General features: G+C 36.8%; 1 protein-coding gene across 1 annotated transcript in view; it reads right to left on the bottom strand.

The window, feature by feature from the left end:
- Positions 1 to 16,221, bottom strand: part of TMTC2 (transmembrane O-mannosyltransferase targeting cadherins 2) — a 263,245-nt gene that overhangs the window by 74,996 nt on the left and 172,028 nt on the right. The window contains exons 4-6 of the mRNA XM_076333832.1: positions 14,940 to 15,054; positions 2,364 to 2,449; positions 1,313 to 1,497 (exon numbers count right to left, since the gene is read on the bottom strand). Of these exons, the coding sequence (XP_076189947.1) occupies positions 1,313 to 1,497; positions 2,364 to 2,449; positions 14,940 to 15,054 (386 nt within the window). The remainder of the gene's footprint in view (positions 1 to 1,312; positions 1,498 to 2,363; positions 2,450 to 14,939; positions 15,055 to 16,221) is intronic.

Genomic DNA, 16,221 nt, shown 5'->3' with positions numbered 1-16,221 from the left:
AGATACAGTAAGTGACCTAAAAAAAAGAAATTTTCTACTGCCAAGTAATAACAAAACATAATCCTCACAACTGAAGTCTGCTCCACAGAAAGAATTAGATGGACTATAGTGTCAAGAATGCCACAATTGGATTCCCTTCGCAAATGTGCTGTGCCTTGAATTACTTGATCACACATTTATGGTTCATTCAGCACTCAGGATGCTTACTGGTCAGTCTGTTAGCTCTGCATCATTTTCTACATCATCCCATCAAATAGTCACAGCCTGTGAAGGCTGAAATATGCTTGAAAAAATCTAAGCGTATGATCAAATCAAGCTTGAGTCAGACTACAATGACCACCAGGCAGAAATCTGATGGTTTATATTCTTAAAAGCCCTTGCACCTCCCAGGCATTGCACTCCGACTCTACATTATTGACCGTGCAGACAACATGCTGCTTTTCTCTTATCTTTATGGATGTATTAGGTGTCTGTGTCTTTGTTTAACCAATTAGTAACTGCCACCTGACAAAGCTGGATTCAGCAGACAGATGACAGAGAATCCATAGAGCTTGTGCATGCCTAATCTTAAACAGCTGAGGTAACTGTCGCGGTCACGAAGAGTTATATGGATCAAAACCACGCGTAACTCCTGTTCTGAAGTATGCCTGGCAATGCAAAGAGAGAATGACTTTCTTTCAAATACTGCTAAAGGTCAAAACTCAAGCGAATGTCCAGTTTTAGTACTTTCATCAGGGAAAACAGAGAGGAATCACAACAGTCACATTTGCACACGTAAATGAGATGCGATGGGATGGGTTGGGTGCAGCGTACAGTTACATTAAAAATATCCAACCCACTTCAGCACTTAGGTAAGTTATCTGAAAATAGCACATAATGGCATGTTTTTAATCACTGAAGTTTTCAATTGTTCCAACTAGGTCTTATTTTTGGAGACTCAAAAGCAACCATAATTGCATTTCTTCAACTAAAGATGGACTTACTCTATTTTGAATTAAAAAGCCAGTACACTTTAGGTCAGCTGGTCTGTAATCAGGCTGTATCCTTTGCATATCAGCTATGGGGACAAAGCCAAAATGAATGAATTAAGACATATCAGATGTGACCATTGCTAATGTTGACTCTGACGTCAGAACATCACACTGCTAATTAACATCGCCACACTTGTGGCTGTAGAGAACGTTAACCTTGATTTGGTGAAATTCAATCAATTTGTGCCTGTGTTGTATTTTGAAAGTCTGGATGGAAGCAATAGGTATTACTTATGTATGAAGGTTTTATCATGATATTGTAGACAAATCTGGAGTCCTACCTCATAGTGTCCTTGTTCATGAAAAAGTTTTCCTAAGTTGTAAAGACAGCTAGTAACAGAGCTTTTATGAGCATGAGGATCTTTCAAATTTTCATCAGGGATCTCTGAACACTTCAGGAAAGTCCTCCTGGCTTCCTCTGTCTTCCCTTGGTTCATCAGGATGATACCAGTATTTAAATAGGCAGCTGTGAAGAGGGGAAAAACATTATCTTTTAATGGGGTTCCATTATGCTTTATCGAATCTTTGTTCTACTTCAAAGTAATATCTGAAAGAGATCCCATGGTTATCTAATTTAGCTTTTGTATAATATAGATTGATCACGGGTGTAAAGAGGAACATGTAAGAGGTAAAAGTTCAGAGACAAGGAAAGGAGAAAGTGGCTATAAAGACTGAGGAAGGAGGGAAGGGAACGCTGGTTAGGCAGGGTGCTCCATTTCACTCCTCTTATTAGGACTATATCAAGCATATAGCGTCATTGTTTGAAATGTTACAAAAATATATACATATGTTTATGCATATATGTGTATGTGTATACATACATATATAGAAGATTTAATACTTAAGCTACAAAAAAGTCAGCAATCTTAAAAAGCACCCACTTAATTTTGGAACCGATCACTGGCAACTTCCTATGGATTATTTCCCATTTCCCCCAGGCAAGAAAGGAAAAATAAAAGAACTTCAAAAATATTTGTATTATTCACTCACACCATGTACCATAAAAATCAGGGACTGGCTGTAAGAAACAGAAAACAGGAGCCTGAAAATTTGGGCAGTAGCACCTATGGTTCACCACCCCAGATCAGAAGCATTTTAGGTTCTAACAGTGCTGCCCAGTGTTAACTCATTACCTGCTTCCTCCCTGCACCACATTAAATGTAGTTGTTGACTAATAAACAGTTGCTTTTAACTGAAAAGTGTACAATTCCACCTTTTGCTTTCTGAATGAAAAACTTTTGAAAAAAAAGAAAGTGTTATTAAAGAGTAGGAAGATTTCCTTAAAAAAACAATAGTCAGTATTATGCAAGCTTGTATAGTTGAAATACTTACAAGCTAGTGTGGGTCTGCTACCAATTGCCAGTTTATAGTAATGCAATGCCTCTGAAAACCTGCTGTTTTCCTGAAGTAGTAATCCTCTGCATAAGGACAAAAAAAAAAAAAGAAAAAAAAAGAAAAGAGAGAGGGAGGTTACTGCAAAGAGTAACTTCAAAATAAATATCGAAAACAAAACTAAGGTAACAAAGAAAAATATGCTGATTGGTATTTCAGAGATATAACAACTCTGCATGTTACTAACAATTCAGTGGGAAAATTATTTTGTGTGAAAACAGGATTAATTCATAGACATCAGGTGCGAACATGGCTTTAACAAAGCAGATGTTAAATGCAATAGTTTTGGCTTTCTTGGAAATCAGGAGATTTACTTATCAGTTGAGAAAATGGTAGACTGTGAGACTTTTTAAAGCAGATGGAGTATGGTGGAGCTATTTGTAACTAAGTCATTCATGTTTAGCCTGTCATCTTTTCTTGACTTGAAATAAGCAGATCTTTTTCAAATGCACAATAAAGTTAACTACCTAACACTTCACATGTATGACCTTAAGCAGTCCCCTTGTTGAGCGATTTCCCCAGATTATTCACTGTACGGCTAAGCACCGACAACAGTTCAATTTTTTCCTGCCTTCTTTCTGCTCCGAACAAATTTAATAACTGAAGAGGTATCAAAAATGATACCGAATACTTCCAGTTTTGTTAGTTTCATAATCCATGGGCTTTAATTAAAGCTTTTAAGACAAGCTTCCTTGTGAATTACAATTTACACCAGCCACCCACATATTTCTAGAGAAATAAGTAGTCTGGACATCATTGACATGAATTCACAATTGTATGCTTAAATGAAGGCTCAAAGCATTACAGATTTGAGTTTTAGAAGACTAAAAAAAAACATATGCAAATATATTAAAATCACAAGGATTTAAAAATCCTTAAAAATTAGTCATTTCAGAGTGCAGACTCAGACCTTATTATCCAGGGCTAGATGTCCCTCTCAATACACCTCAAAGTATCCAGGAAAAAATAAATGTAGCTATTTCCTTTAGGTGGGAGGGTTACCATATCTATTTGTAGTTTCCCTAACCCACAGCAATTTTCTCCCTCTATGCGTTTATCTGCTGATAGCTTTTTGAACTGAAAAGAGCTTGGACTCTTTCCATCTCCAGTGTCTAATCAGAGGGGTTTTTTTTTTCCCCTCCAAAATCTCAGGAAAACTTTTTGAATTAAACCAGTAGACTTCAGGGGAAGAAAAGAGCAGGGCAGTTAGCTAAGGAAGTAACCGCCATCTATGTTGTTTGCTTCCTATCATTGGGTTAGGATTTAACAGAAGGGAGGAATATATCCCCTTTTTTCCTAGGCTATCTATCAGTACCATGTGGCCTCGCTTTTGAAACTGTTTCTCAACTAACTTTGGATCAGGTAGTAAATCACTTTTAATATTAACAGAACTTACATCTAGTTGGTACTTGCAGTAATATCAGCAATGAGGGAATAACATTCAGGATACTTTTTGGCATGGCACCAACGTTTTTAACTACTGTCAAGTGTCTTGCAGGTGGCAAAAGGTATGATCATCAGGATAGTAATAACATTTTCTAAATTTTCTAGAACCTGAATTTTGTTTACTTTAAAAATTTTTATAGGCTGCAATTACTCCAAGGAAAATTATTATTATTATTATTATTATTATTATTATTATTATTATTATTATTATTATTATTTTCATCCAGTTTTCTATTGATAGCAGTAGAATTAACATAAAAATAAATGAGTTGCATGGTCTGACATTTAAGCTGCTTCTTACCTTTTAAAAAACCAAAAACATTCTTACACACAGTTTTGGGACAAATTTATCAAAGAAATTCCATTCTTATTTTAGTTCTGGAGTAAATAATTTCACACATTACGAGAAGTAATACAGTAATTGGTCAACTTGAACAAAATAAATTACTTTGGTAAGTGTACGACATTTGTGCTTTTTTGGATTAAAAGAACTTTTATTTATAATTATTACCAAATTCATCTTCTGTGTTCACTACATGCTCTAGTACTGGCACTCTTGATTAATTACTTGATATTTTAAGGTGGTTTTTTTTTTCTACTCCTCTTCCAGAAGACTCTTTTTTCTTTTAAAAGTTGTTCCATTAACAGACACTCTCTCTCTGGCTCCCCTCCCCCACTGATGCAAGATTCAGTGCTGAATTCCAGCAAATAATTAGAGTTTTATTTCTATTTGTTATGAGGTTTGGTAAAAGAAAAAGAAGGAAAAAAAAGGATATAATCTAAAAAACCTTGACAAGGCATGAAACTGGCTCTTCTCCATGTGAAATTGGTCCTGATTGATCACTGGTTTTCCCTGTGGCTTCTGACAGTACAAAAATGACTAGATTTAGTCATCAACCATCAACTGGTTCCAGTTTCAGATTAAGCAAAGTTAGGAAAAGGCTTAAAGGAAAATTAAAAAATAGTATTTTTAGTTGAGTAAAATTAACACTTAGGGGCATATGCTTCTGAGAGACAACTGGCTTGGAAGTTCACCTATGAAGGGATAAATAGTTATTTAAATAGATAAAAAGTTAAGGTGATGAACGTTGCACTAAACTGGCAAAGCGTTCCTGAATTTACAGTGAATATTAGAAGCGTTTAAAGAGCAGATATATTTAACTTCCAAGGTGAAAAAATCAGATCCTCTCTAGCTTTAAGCTCAAACAAAATGCAGGCATATAAATACGCTTACCAACCTCTATCTAATTACTCACAAAATGTAACTAAAACTAAAACCAAACACTTCAAATTTAGTTACCAAAATTAGCCAAAATTAATACTGCCTGTGAAATGTCCTACTTCTCTTTTTAGAGCATGTATTATAATCCCGGTCTCTAACTACATTATTGCTCACTATTACTTCCACGGGTCTACTGTCTCATTCACCACATACAAGGAATATAAATGAGCAATAGTTCAATATTTGCTTTTGTCTCCAGTTTCTACAAGTAAAACATATAACCTTCTCACAAATATTTACCTTTTGAGCAAAATACAAAATAAGCCCCAGGATCAAATGACAAACTGCTGTTTATTTCAAAATTAGTTCAAGAAAATCGGCAAGTCCTCAGGTCCTGTATTCTCCTTTCCATTGCTGCATTTCACAGCATCTAAGCTATTTCCAAGACAAAAGTCATGCTGATTTTCAGCTAGGCATTACATCTGAGAGGCAGACACAAGGTTCTGAGGAACAGCACAGTTCAGCCTTGCTACCACATTGCTAAATCAGTGGACCTGGTCAGCGGAGACAGCAGGGCCAGTGAAGGAACAGCAGCCCAAGGGAAGGGCCCTGGGAGCGAAGCAGGGATCTTGTTCTCGAGGCTCTCTGCCAGCCGCTCCAGCAACACTGAGTTCAGGCAGCAAGTCCCGACATTGCCTCTGAAAGCGGCTGGCCTTGAAAATTGTTTACCATTGTCAAGACGAACATGAAGCAAAGAGATGGGCTCAAGTGAGGAATATCTGAAGGGAGCGTGTCCTTCACTACATGGTTGCAAAGAGGTCATTAGAGCAAATACTACCAAAAGGGTCTGTTCAGCACTTGAAGTTCTTTCCAAAGAAGCTGAGAGGTTGAACACAATTACCTTTGCAGTCTGTTAAGTTATATTAACAACTCTTCAAAACAAGCTTCAACTGGAAGTTTGATTATATATTCTTTCCTTCGCCTTCAGAAATAGGTGAAGTATGGGTTATTTTGTGACAGAAATGCTTCCTTTTTCATTGGAGTTGATTTTGGAGTCTCTTTCACTTCAGAACAGAGGTCAAAGCCACAAGAGGAAAGTTTGATATGCCTCCTATGTCTTATTTTCACGTGCTTTAGCATTTACTATCTTCCAGCTAGAGAATTTTCATCAAAGACACTCAAAATTACTTTTAAATCGCTAAAAATAAAACTGAAGTTTTATGTATCTTCATAATGTTTAATGTATCTTCATAAAGATACATTAAGGGCAAAATTTGAAACAAAACTTTTCTATGCCAATTCAACTAGAGAATTGCAAAATGTCCTTCAAGCAAACTGACTATGGTTGTACAGAAAGAAGTTGTGGTGTCACAAGCTGGGAACTAATAGCTGCATAATTACCATACTCAGCTAAGCTTGCAAGAAATGAGCTGACTAGCTAGAAAATAGAGGAGCATGGACAGAGCAGATGAAGTGAAACCCACGGGCGGTAACAATTAAAGTCCATGACCTTCTTGAAGTTCTTAGCATCTGTTTGTTCAGCCCCATTTTGATAGTCCCAATTCCTTCCTTCCTTCCTTAGACAACCCATTTCCCTCCAGCTGATTCCTAGGGTTGAAGTGAGAAACTGGCAATGGCAGATGGAGCCTGTGCTTCCTCGTCTACTGGCTCTCAAAACTTTTAGATAAAAATTTGTTCCTTTCCACTCACCTAGAAAGAAGTGATAACGGGTTAATGGTGAGTCTGTAAAAAATGGCAAACCCTTTCTAAAAAAGGTTTGGTGCATGCATATTTCCATCTTTTTTGTAGGGGGAAAAAAAAAGACTAAAGTTTAGCCAAAAGTTTCCAATTTGGCTAGTAAATTTATCTAATTGCACAATCAAACAATGTAGAGTTTGTTTGTCATGCTTATTACTACGCTTTATTACATTGAAGACATCTTTAAAAAGTTCAGGGTGCATTTGTAAAGCTCAACAAATATATAGTTCTACTCCATTTCCTTTTAAAGGAGACAGTTGATTTTCATCTCACGTTGCCACTTCGTTTGTCTATAGTAAATGCAGAAAAAAAGAAAATGCTCACAACGACCATTTTCTAGATGCAGAGGAAGAATGTCCCTCAGCTGGAGCTGACACCTTGCAGGCACTGCTGAGTCTCCAGTAGCTCACACCTCCCAGTGGCTGGGGCAGATGGCAGGAAGTTCTTCCTATAGCCAGGAGTGGATCTGTTCTTGACATGCCTTTCCCCTTCTCTGTTTACACTTTGAAATGGTAACTGCTCTTTGGAGATTGCTGGAAGAGTGGAGAAGGAGCGAACAAAAGGAATGCAAAAGCAGTGATACAGTGCAAAGCATTGAATGTAAGCCAGTGGTGGAACAAAGCTATTGGCATGCGTTGAGTACGTATCTATCTTTTGCGGTTATAGAGACACAAAGCCTTCCTTCTTCCTTATGCAAGGATGAACAAAGGAAAGCATGTCCTTGAAATAAGGATGCTTGATACAGAAGAGTAAGCTCAAGTGATAAACTTGGATGAAGAGCTTAAAGTCTTCTGGCACTTTTTAATAAACTTTCTACAGTTGCTAAGAATACCAAGCTAAATAAATAAAAAAGCATAACCCCAAAATGCCCCCCAAGAACCAAAACACAGGACCAGTTGGTTCAAGTTTGCAGTTCCAAAAATTTTTTTCTCTCCAGTCCACCTCCCAGTTGTAAGGCGGATAAATTAAAACGTTAATTGAAACATGCAATTTCCGTTCAAAGAAAGTTTACTGACATAACTGGGAAAATGTGAAGTCTATCAGATGGAGGGAGGGTGGGGAGGAAGTCAGTGGCTCCTTTAGCCTAGTAAGGTAAGTACTGTCGAAGAATAAAGTTTCTCTCTAGAAGCACATGAGGATGAAATTACTTGGAGAAGAAAGAGCTACTTAAACCATAGGACACAAAGTAAACGGTTATAAATTTTCCATGAATTAGTTTAGGATTAATTAGGAGACAAGTTCTAATTATCACAGCAGCAAGATTCTGGAACAACCTTACAACAGGATTTTTTTTGCCTGCATTGCTTCTAGCGAATTTTACAGTGGAGCGTGAATCATTTGTGAAACGGAGGATAAGTGCTGACTGCTTGCAAGAGTAGCAGACTTCACGTAGTTACTTAGGAAGTGTCTCAGAATCCTGTTTGTCTAATAGGAAGAAAAATAAAAAAAAGAAAAAAATGAGAATCTAGTTCTGGCTATCTAGAAATGATGCACATCACTTCTACAGATAGAATTGCTCATTTAAATACATGCAGGAAAACATTTCCCCCAAAATTAGTTCTTTGCAACCATCCTGAATTCTTTAAGCTCCCAACTTCTACCTATCTTGTTTGACCAATAACTTGAAAAATCTTCCTGTCTTCCTTCTCTGCCTTGGTTTTGACCTAAAGTCACTGAATACTAATGGCACAAAACTGTTTTCAGGGACTGGAAAGCAGTCACAAAATATAAACAGGCAGTAGACAGTCTACCGTTTTTCTCAAGTTACATATTAATTTCTTCCTGTTGTAGTACTATTAAAGCCAGCTGGTCTACTTACAAAGCAAACTCCTCAGTGACTAAAGCTGGCATAAATTGACCAAGTACAATACACAGGAACCGTAACTGTCATCAAGGAAAACATGTATGTTAGTGAAATATTTATAAAATTTTCAGGCCAAGTACAAAATTGAAATAGTTTTGTTTACTGGTTGATAACAGCTAATACAGGGCCTGTTAGCTATTATTTTGCCATGACTGCACTTCATCCATGCCTCAAGCTACATTTATCCCATTGATTTCAAGTGGGATTATCTACAAAGAGCTGTACTTACCTAGATGCTACACTGGCAAACAAAGAAAGAAATGGAAGAAAAGCCTCTTTTATCCCCCACACAGATGTGTCTCCAGCCACAGCAATAGAGGATGTGCTTTGCCTAAGGCAACTCTTTCATTGTTATTTGCAAAACTAGTGGGTAGAAAGACAGGTATGGAGGCTACAGCAGCCCTGTACATGAAACCATTATGTCTGGTCTTTAATTAAGGCTTTTTTTGTTTTGGTTTTTTTAAGTAATTAAGCCATTTAACTACTCAACCAAATGAGTGCTAACCTTTCGTAAGAGTCTACAACTAGGTTTCATTAACAAGAAAGCCAATCGTTAAGGAACAGTACAAACAGGGAACATGTTTAATGATTTCCAGTAACATCCTGTTAGCAAATATGTAAACGGAACATAAATCCTACTTTTTTAATCAATAAGAACCCACACATACCCAGTAGGCATTAAGACAGAATGACCATTCCCTTTGCAGAACTCACTAAGCACCGTCACCCATAACCCCATTAGTAAAAAAAATCAAAACAAAACAATCGCCCCCAAAACAACCTCTAGTCTTTCAGATAACGCAGTCAAAACTTTGTCATGTTCTCCCAGTTCTAGGGAAGAGCTTTCCAAATGCAAGCAAATTGGTCGACAAATACAGTCCTGTTCTTTTCTCTGTTACTAGAGCAGTTTGGTTGGGATTACTACCATTTCAGCACTGCATCAACTCTCACAACCCCTGTTTCCTTGACAGAGGGAAGGCTGCCATAGGGATGAGGAGTAGCATTGCTCCTGCCTTTCTCCATCCTCCAGCCACTGGGCAGTGGTGTGCTGTGCCAGCAGTCCTCAAACAAGATATCTATTCACCCTCACGTGCCCCAGCAGGTTGAGAGCTGGAGACAACCTCTTACAAGAGGGGCCCTTTACGAAACTGAATGGCAAAGTCTCTCAGAGTCCAACAATTATTTTCCTAATTTTATAAAATGGACAAAGTTTATGTAAGGACTATGAACCACCGCAATTTCAAATACTGAAGCATGTAATTGAATAGCCAGGTCAATGAATGTGTTTCAGCTCCGATACTACTAACAAAAATATCTACTTCATACAGGCCCTATAAGAGCCCCGGAGCAGTTCTGCACTTGCAGGACGCCACCGGTCACTAAAGTGACCTTTGGGTGCTACCTCAAGAGCCGGTCTCACAACACAGCAAGATTTTATCAAAACAACTTTGGTTACAGTAAGACACAAATTTCAGCCGCTCTCTTTGACAGAGGAAGAACTAGCTGGCAAAGCAGAGATTAATTCCAAACAGGTTTGTAACAAGTTTGCATTCACAGCTGAGAAAAAAATAATCGAATACTTAAACAGACAGCAGACGACACATCCTCTTTGCTTTTTAACTTGACATCCTGCATTATAAAAACTTGTGAGCTGTCAAGGAAGAGGAACCATAACCTTGACTCATTTCCTACTACGTGAAGTGGTGCAGCAACTTTGTCTGGGGCAGGTTCAAATACAGTTCAACATGGGTTAGTAGGTTAGCCTGCTTTTAGTGCTTTTCGTCTCTGATAGCTCAGTAAAGGAGATTTTTATGCCAGCATCCTTAAAAGGCAGAAGCAGAGGGAACACAATTTCAGATGTTATATAGGCTAATAACAACAGACAAGGAAGAACTTTGCTCATATTGATTTTTACCCAAGGATGTGGAGTTAAACTTTGCATATAAAACACTTCTGCAATCCCAGACTTTACCGAATTAAAATTTCAGCTACTGTTGAAGACTTTACTTAACAGAAATCTAAAAAATCCACATTTATTGACATAATACCCTAAGGCTTGCCATAGGGGTATGGCACTATTACCATAATACCTAATACTTGCCAAAGTAAAGTTTATGGAAATTCATACCTTGAACTTATTCAAAGAAATTAAATTATTTGAATAATAAACCTGTGCACACAGCCCTATATCATTAAAGGAAAAATGAGATATTTCAGGAGAGAAGCAAGGGGATGGCTGTTTGGTAGAAATTCATCCTTTATAGGGCATTGTATACTCCAAAAATACAACATTTAAAGTAATTAGTATTATTTTAAAGGAATATTCAATATTTATGTGAGACTGCAAACATCCTTAAAATTAGATGAGAAACTCAAGGTAATATAGATTACTGATACAGATGACAAAAGAATACTCTAAGCAGAGCTAGGTCTAAATACAAGTGAAATAATGTATGCAAAACTGTCTTTTGACTGATAAGCAATTTTACTTTAGGCATTAATTAGAATCAATTTGAAACAATACAAACAATACAAAAAACCCCATGAGCTTTAAGACAACAAAGACTAAAAAGCCAAAACAAACTAAAAATAGTTTGCTTTTAATCTACTGAACATCGCCTAGTTTGGAAGAACAAACTACTGTTTTTCTACAGCTCTGTCCTTGGTACTTCACAGTATTAAAATACATGGATTTCTCTGTTTGTTTTAAAAAAAGGCATGGAAAGAGATCGCAGTTTATGCTGATTTACTACCCTTAGAAATTTAGCTGAAATCAGCAGTGTTACATAGCTTTGAGAAGTTAGCGTTGAGATTCATTTGTAAAAATTACCTGCAGTACAGTCTCAAGATGTCAGAGAAGTTAGTTATAGGAGGCCACTTCATATGTATTTCTGAAGTACAAACTACCTTATTAAAGTCATATTGTAATACATTCGCCATCTACAGTATAAAACAACTGAAATCCTTTCTGTACTGAAATTGCTATGAAAATCTCAAATGCTTTCAGAGTTGCCAGGAATTTACCCTGAGTTTTTCATGAGAGTTTCAGAAAACAAGCTTCCAAACAAGAATTCAAGTCCTTAGCCCCAGCTCAGGTTTCCTGAATTCCAGGCCACAGATCTTATCTTCAAGACAGGCTCAGTCACAAGCTATCTTGAGGTATAAGCCATGCATAAGTTTCACTTATTCGGACCTGACAAAATGTCAACAGAACAACCCATATCTAAAGTAGTGATGAACCACCAACCCAATATTAATGTTAGCAAGAGCTTTTTTGTTTCTTTTTTCCCTTCTTTTTTTTATAAGTAAAAATAATAATTTAAAAATCTCTGCTGATCTCTAGAAGTTTAGGAATTTATTTAAGGTTACATAATTGACACGTTTGAACACTATGAGAAATGACATGTTCAGAATGAGGCAAGCCTTCAAATGGACATTATGTAATTACATAATCTAAATTAATGCAGTTTAAATTGTCTTGAATGGCAAAAGCAGCTGTAACTCAGAGCCATAAGGTGCAACAGTCAGAAAATAAAACTATACCACTGAAATCAGACATTCATCTAATGTGCTAAATTCTCTAGATTTTAATGCATTAATAGCCAACTGCTAAGCCAGCCTCCCATTTTAGTTTCTTGAAAAAGGAGAGATTATCAAATGCTATTGTTTATGCAGTTTCTCTCTTTGATTGTTATCCATTAAAAATTGTGAGTTAATCCTTAATAATTTGTTCCTTAATCAGATAGCACTTTGATTTGTTATTGCTGTGTGTGAACACTGGGCTGCATGTGCCAATTAATTTGTATCAAATACTGAGGCATATGTGCTAAGAAAAAATAAAGAGCATGGGAGATTACAATATACTTAGGATACATTATGCCCAAAATACGGTAATTAGAAATTACTGTAAGTGTGCTTTTTTCCTAAAGTTCTACTAAAGGACTGTTTCAGTTTCAAAGGCACATACTAAAAGCCAGAAACATACAAGACGCATTTTTCCATTACAGTATTTTTTGTAAAAGGCTCCCATAGAACTGCATGCCAAGGATGGGCTGAACTTGCAAGGGAGCTCTTCAGAGTTTATGCTTAAAATAATTGATTCGTTTGTGGTCTTGTAATATGAAAGCCCACTCCATTCATCACCTAGTTTTCATGCTGGATATGGAAGTATCCAACACAGAGAAAGAACAAGACTGCAAAAAAAAAAAAGGAAGAGTTAAAATAATGATGCAAGATTTTTCAATTTCTATTGAATAACTAATGGTTTTATGAAGCTTTAAAAAAAAAAGAAAAGAAAGGATTCTATTGCATTCAAGATGGTAGTAGAAAGGTTAAGAATTAGAGATCCTTTTTTGCATATGCATACATATACACACACTATATAGCAAACACTTCCCTCTGAATATACTTCCTTTACTTTCCCAGGTATATGTAAGGTAACTTCATGCCCTATATATTCCAACCAGCATTTCAATTAAATTCCTTTTCCACAAATTCAGTAGAATTCCAAGAAATTTTCTATTTAACAGAAATGAAGGTTTGTAGGCACATATTTTGTATATCAGTGGAAAGTTGGAAGATTATCATCTTGTTCTGAGAACAGCAAAACTACTGAAATCTGATTTTTTTTATATCCCTGTCTTTATCGCCCAGCCCCCTTTCCTCTTCTTACCCTGGTATTAACTTCAGTTTCCTTCTATGACACAGTGAGTGAGTAAGAGACAAAAGTACTGTATAGGCATACAAAATATTTTAATAGTTATAATTTTCATCCCCAAAATGAATGGTGTATGATAAATTTAGGAGTATCAATCTTGTAACTTTTTTTCCTACAATCTTTTGCTTGGCTCAGAAGTTGTTTTTTAAATGTGAGCAGAAGGAGTTTCTTCTTAAAAATATGCTTTCACACTCTCCATTGCCTAACAGAAACAAAAAAATTATGTGCATATGTATATGTGTGTAATTGTATGATTATTGAAAATATAAATATTTTGAGATATGAATTTGATTTTGGAACAGAAATTCTATCATTAAATTACTTTGAGTTTCCAGCATGTTTACCTGTAAGACAAATTAATGAAATGGCCAATTTATTCCTTGTTAAACAAGGAAAAAAAGAAGAAAAAGTCTATTATGGTAAACTTAATTTTTCAGGTATTATAAACAACCATTTTAAACTGGACTTGCAGGCAGAACATTATTTGTTTATTTATTTATTTAAAGAGGCTCACTATTTTCATTTAGTTGTTGCACACATTGTTTCTCTCACATACATACTTTTCTACCGCACATGGGACGTTATTTTCATACTACTACCTAATAAACGGAGGTCACCTGGATTTTGTTCTCTGCACACATCATGAAACAACAGCGTACAGCTATTGAAGGTGGCAAGCCTGTCTCGCAGCAGAACCCCGCTCTGGGGGCTGGGGCTGGGTGGGTGATGGCAGAAGGGGAAGGAAGGGTGAGCGCCAGCACAATGAGCAGTGCTGAGCAGGGAGCAGGCGAGACGCCCAGCCAGGACACCCGGAGAATCAGCCCCCTCCCCACTGGGGCACGCAGCACGATCACGCTTCACTGAGAAGCTTAGCGAGACGCTAGCTTCCCTGTTCATGATTTGGTACGTTAATGAGTTGGGAAATCTTTTTCCCCGCTGTGTAACTATTTTGATGTTCACGGTATTTATTCTCTTACCCACCTACAACAGGATTCTAGTAATTAAACTTTCTTGAACCTACACTGCTCTGAAGTCAGTCACAGGAGAAAAGTAATTTGCTATTTTAACTTTCCAGACCTCTGGAGCTAACCGAGCGGTATTGGCTTATGCTATGAAGTGCTTACACCCACTCCCCCCACCAAGTGTTATTCAGACTTTAAAAAGAAGTCTAAATAACACCTGTATATTTTAGCAGAGTCAGAAACAGATGGAGTGCTACTGTCGCCAGCTCATCTATCTGTACTTCGTTCAGTGTGGGTTTTTTTTTTTTGTTCTTTTAAAGCAAACAGATTTGTAAGTTTACCTTCTCCATACCCAGTACATGAATATATGTTAATGTTGACCAAGAAAAGGTCCTGTCCACCCCATAGTTTAAGGAGCACGATTAATGAAACAACTATTACAAAGCAACAGCTAACATCACCCCTATTTTCCAGCAAGTAAATCAATAGCTCCATTCACAACAGGTTTCACAGACAATCCAACCCCAGGAAAGCCACGCATACTTACAAATTATAAAGCATATCAGCCATGTTGCTGCGGTAGTACAAGGCATTTCTATAGGCGCTTTCAGCTTCAGAAATCTTGCTCTGGCTCTTGAGAACATTTCCAAGGTTACCCCATGCTGTCAAGAGGAGAAAACCGTATTCAGAAAGAGCTACAATCCAATTACACATGACAGAGTATCAGAGTATCAGGAAGTTCCTCAGGGAGACAAACCCCACAAAGAAACTATTTTTATGGAAGGGGAGGTTGGTTGTTTTTTTCCCCCAGTTCTCTAGATCTCTGCATCTTACTGTGAGACTCACATTTCATAGCGGTGATTTGCATACGTTCTGCATACATATAACTTTTGGGTGGGAAAAGGATCTTTAAGAACAAAATAGGTCTCTATGCTTTAGAAACTACAATAGCAAAGGGAAAGGACCGTCTTATTTTATATCGCCTCTAAATAAAAATCCCCGGAGTAAAATGTGGAACTGGGGCATCTTCATCGTTTTAGCTTTTTTTTAAGCCTATCTACTCTAAACAGCAATAAATTTTCCCAGAGTAGACACGGCTCTCACTGAAGTATGAAAATTGACAAATGACGCAGGAATCGAAAGAATGGTTAGGTAAGTAACTAGGATTAAAAGTATGTCATATGGATATAAACATATGACACAGATCACTAAAATGCATTTTTTCTACTTGGAAAACATGTGGTTCCCTTCCATACAATTTATTATGTTATACAACGTGCTTTTATATCCCATCTATAAAGGACTTGAGGTAAAAAAATATTTAAAGGTCCACATGTGTTCCCTTTGCAGTTTTGTTGAGTGGCACAAAAACTGTACTTACAAAAGAAACTGGAACTAAATTTTGATAGAAAACACAGCCCATGTTATTCACAATTTAGGAAGCTAATTTAACTGGCATTGTAATTATAGTCTATGTGTATAAATGAAAAAAAACACATTATGCTTATAAATACATCAAAGTTGTTTCATAAAACAGTTCTACTTTCACAAGTATTTTTTAATGAGCAAGAATAATGGAAAGATGATTCACGTCCTTTCCACCAAACACACAATATATAGCGAACTATTCTTCCCTCCAGATGCACTAACCATAAACATGAGCTCAAGTAGCAGTTAAACTCTGCTTCTTCAGTTACTCAAGCCCTTTTTTTGCAGGAATTTGTACCAATCCTGAGTAATGCAAACTTTCAATGTAGTTTTAACATAACACTGCTAAATAGGTTGATAATTATTTCAGATACGTGGTTTTTCCTTAGAAAGTGCATTGC

Source organism: Aptenodytes patagonicus, chromosome 1 (genome assembly GCF_965638725.1).
Source record: "Aptenodytes patagonicus chromosome 1, bAptPat1.pri.cur, whole genome shotgun sequence".
NCBI classification, from domain to species: Eukaryota; Metazoa; Chordata; class Aves; order Sphenisciformes; family Spheniscidae; genus Aptenodytes; species Aptenodytes patagonicus.
The sequence above is the reverse complement of the archived record's forward strand: the minus strand, read 5'-3'. Positions and strand labels throughout refer to the sequence as shown.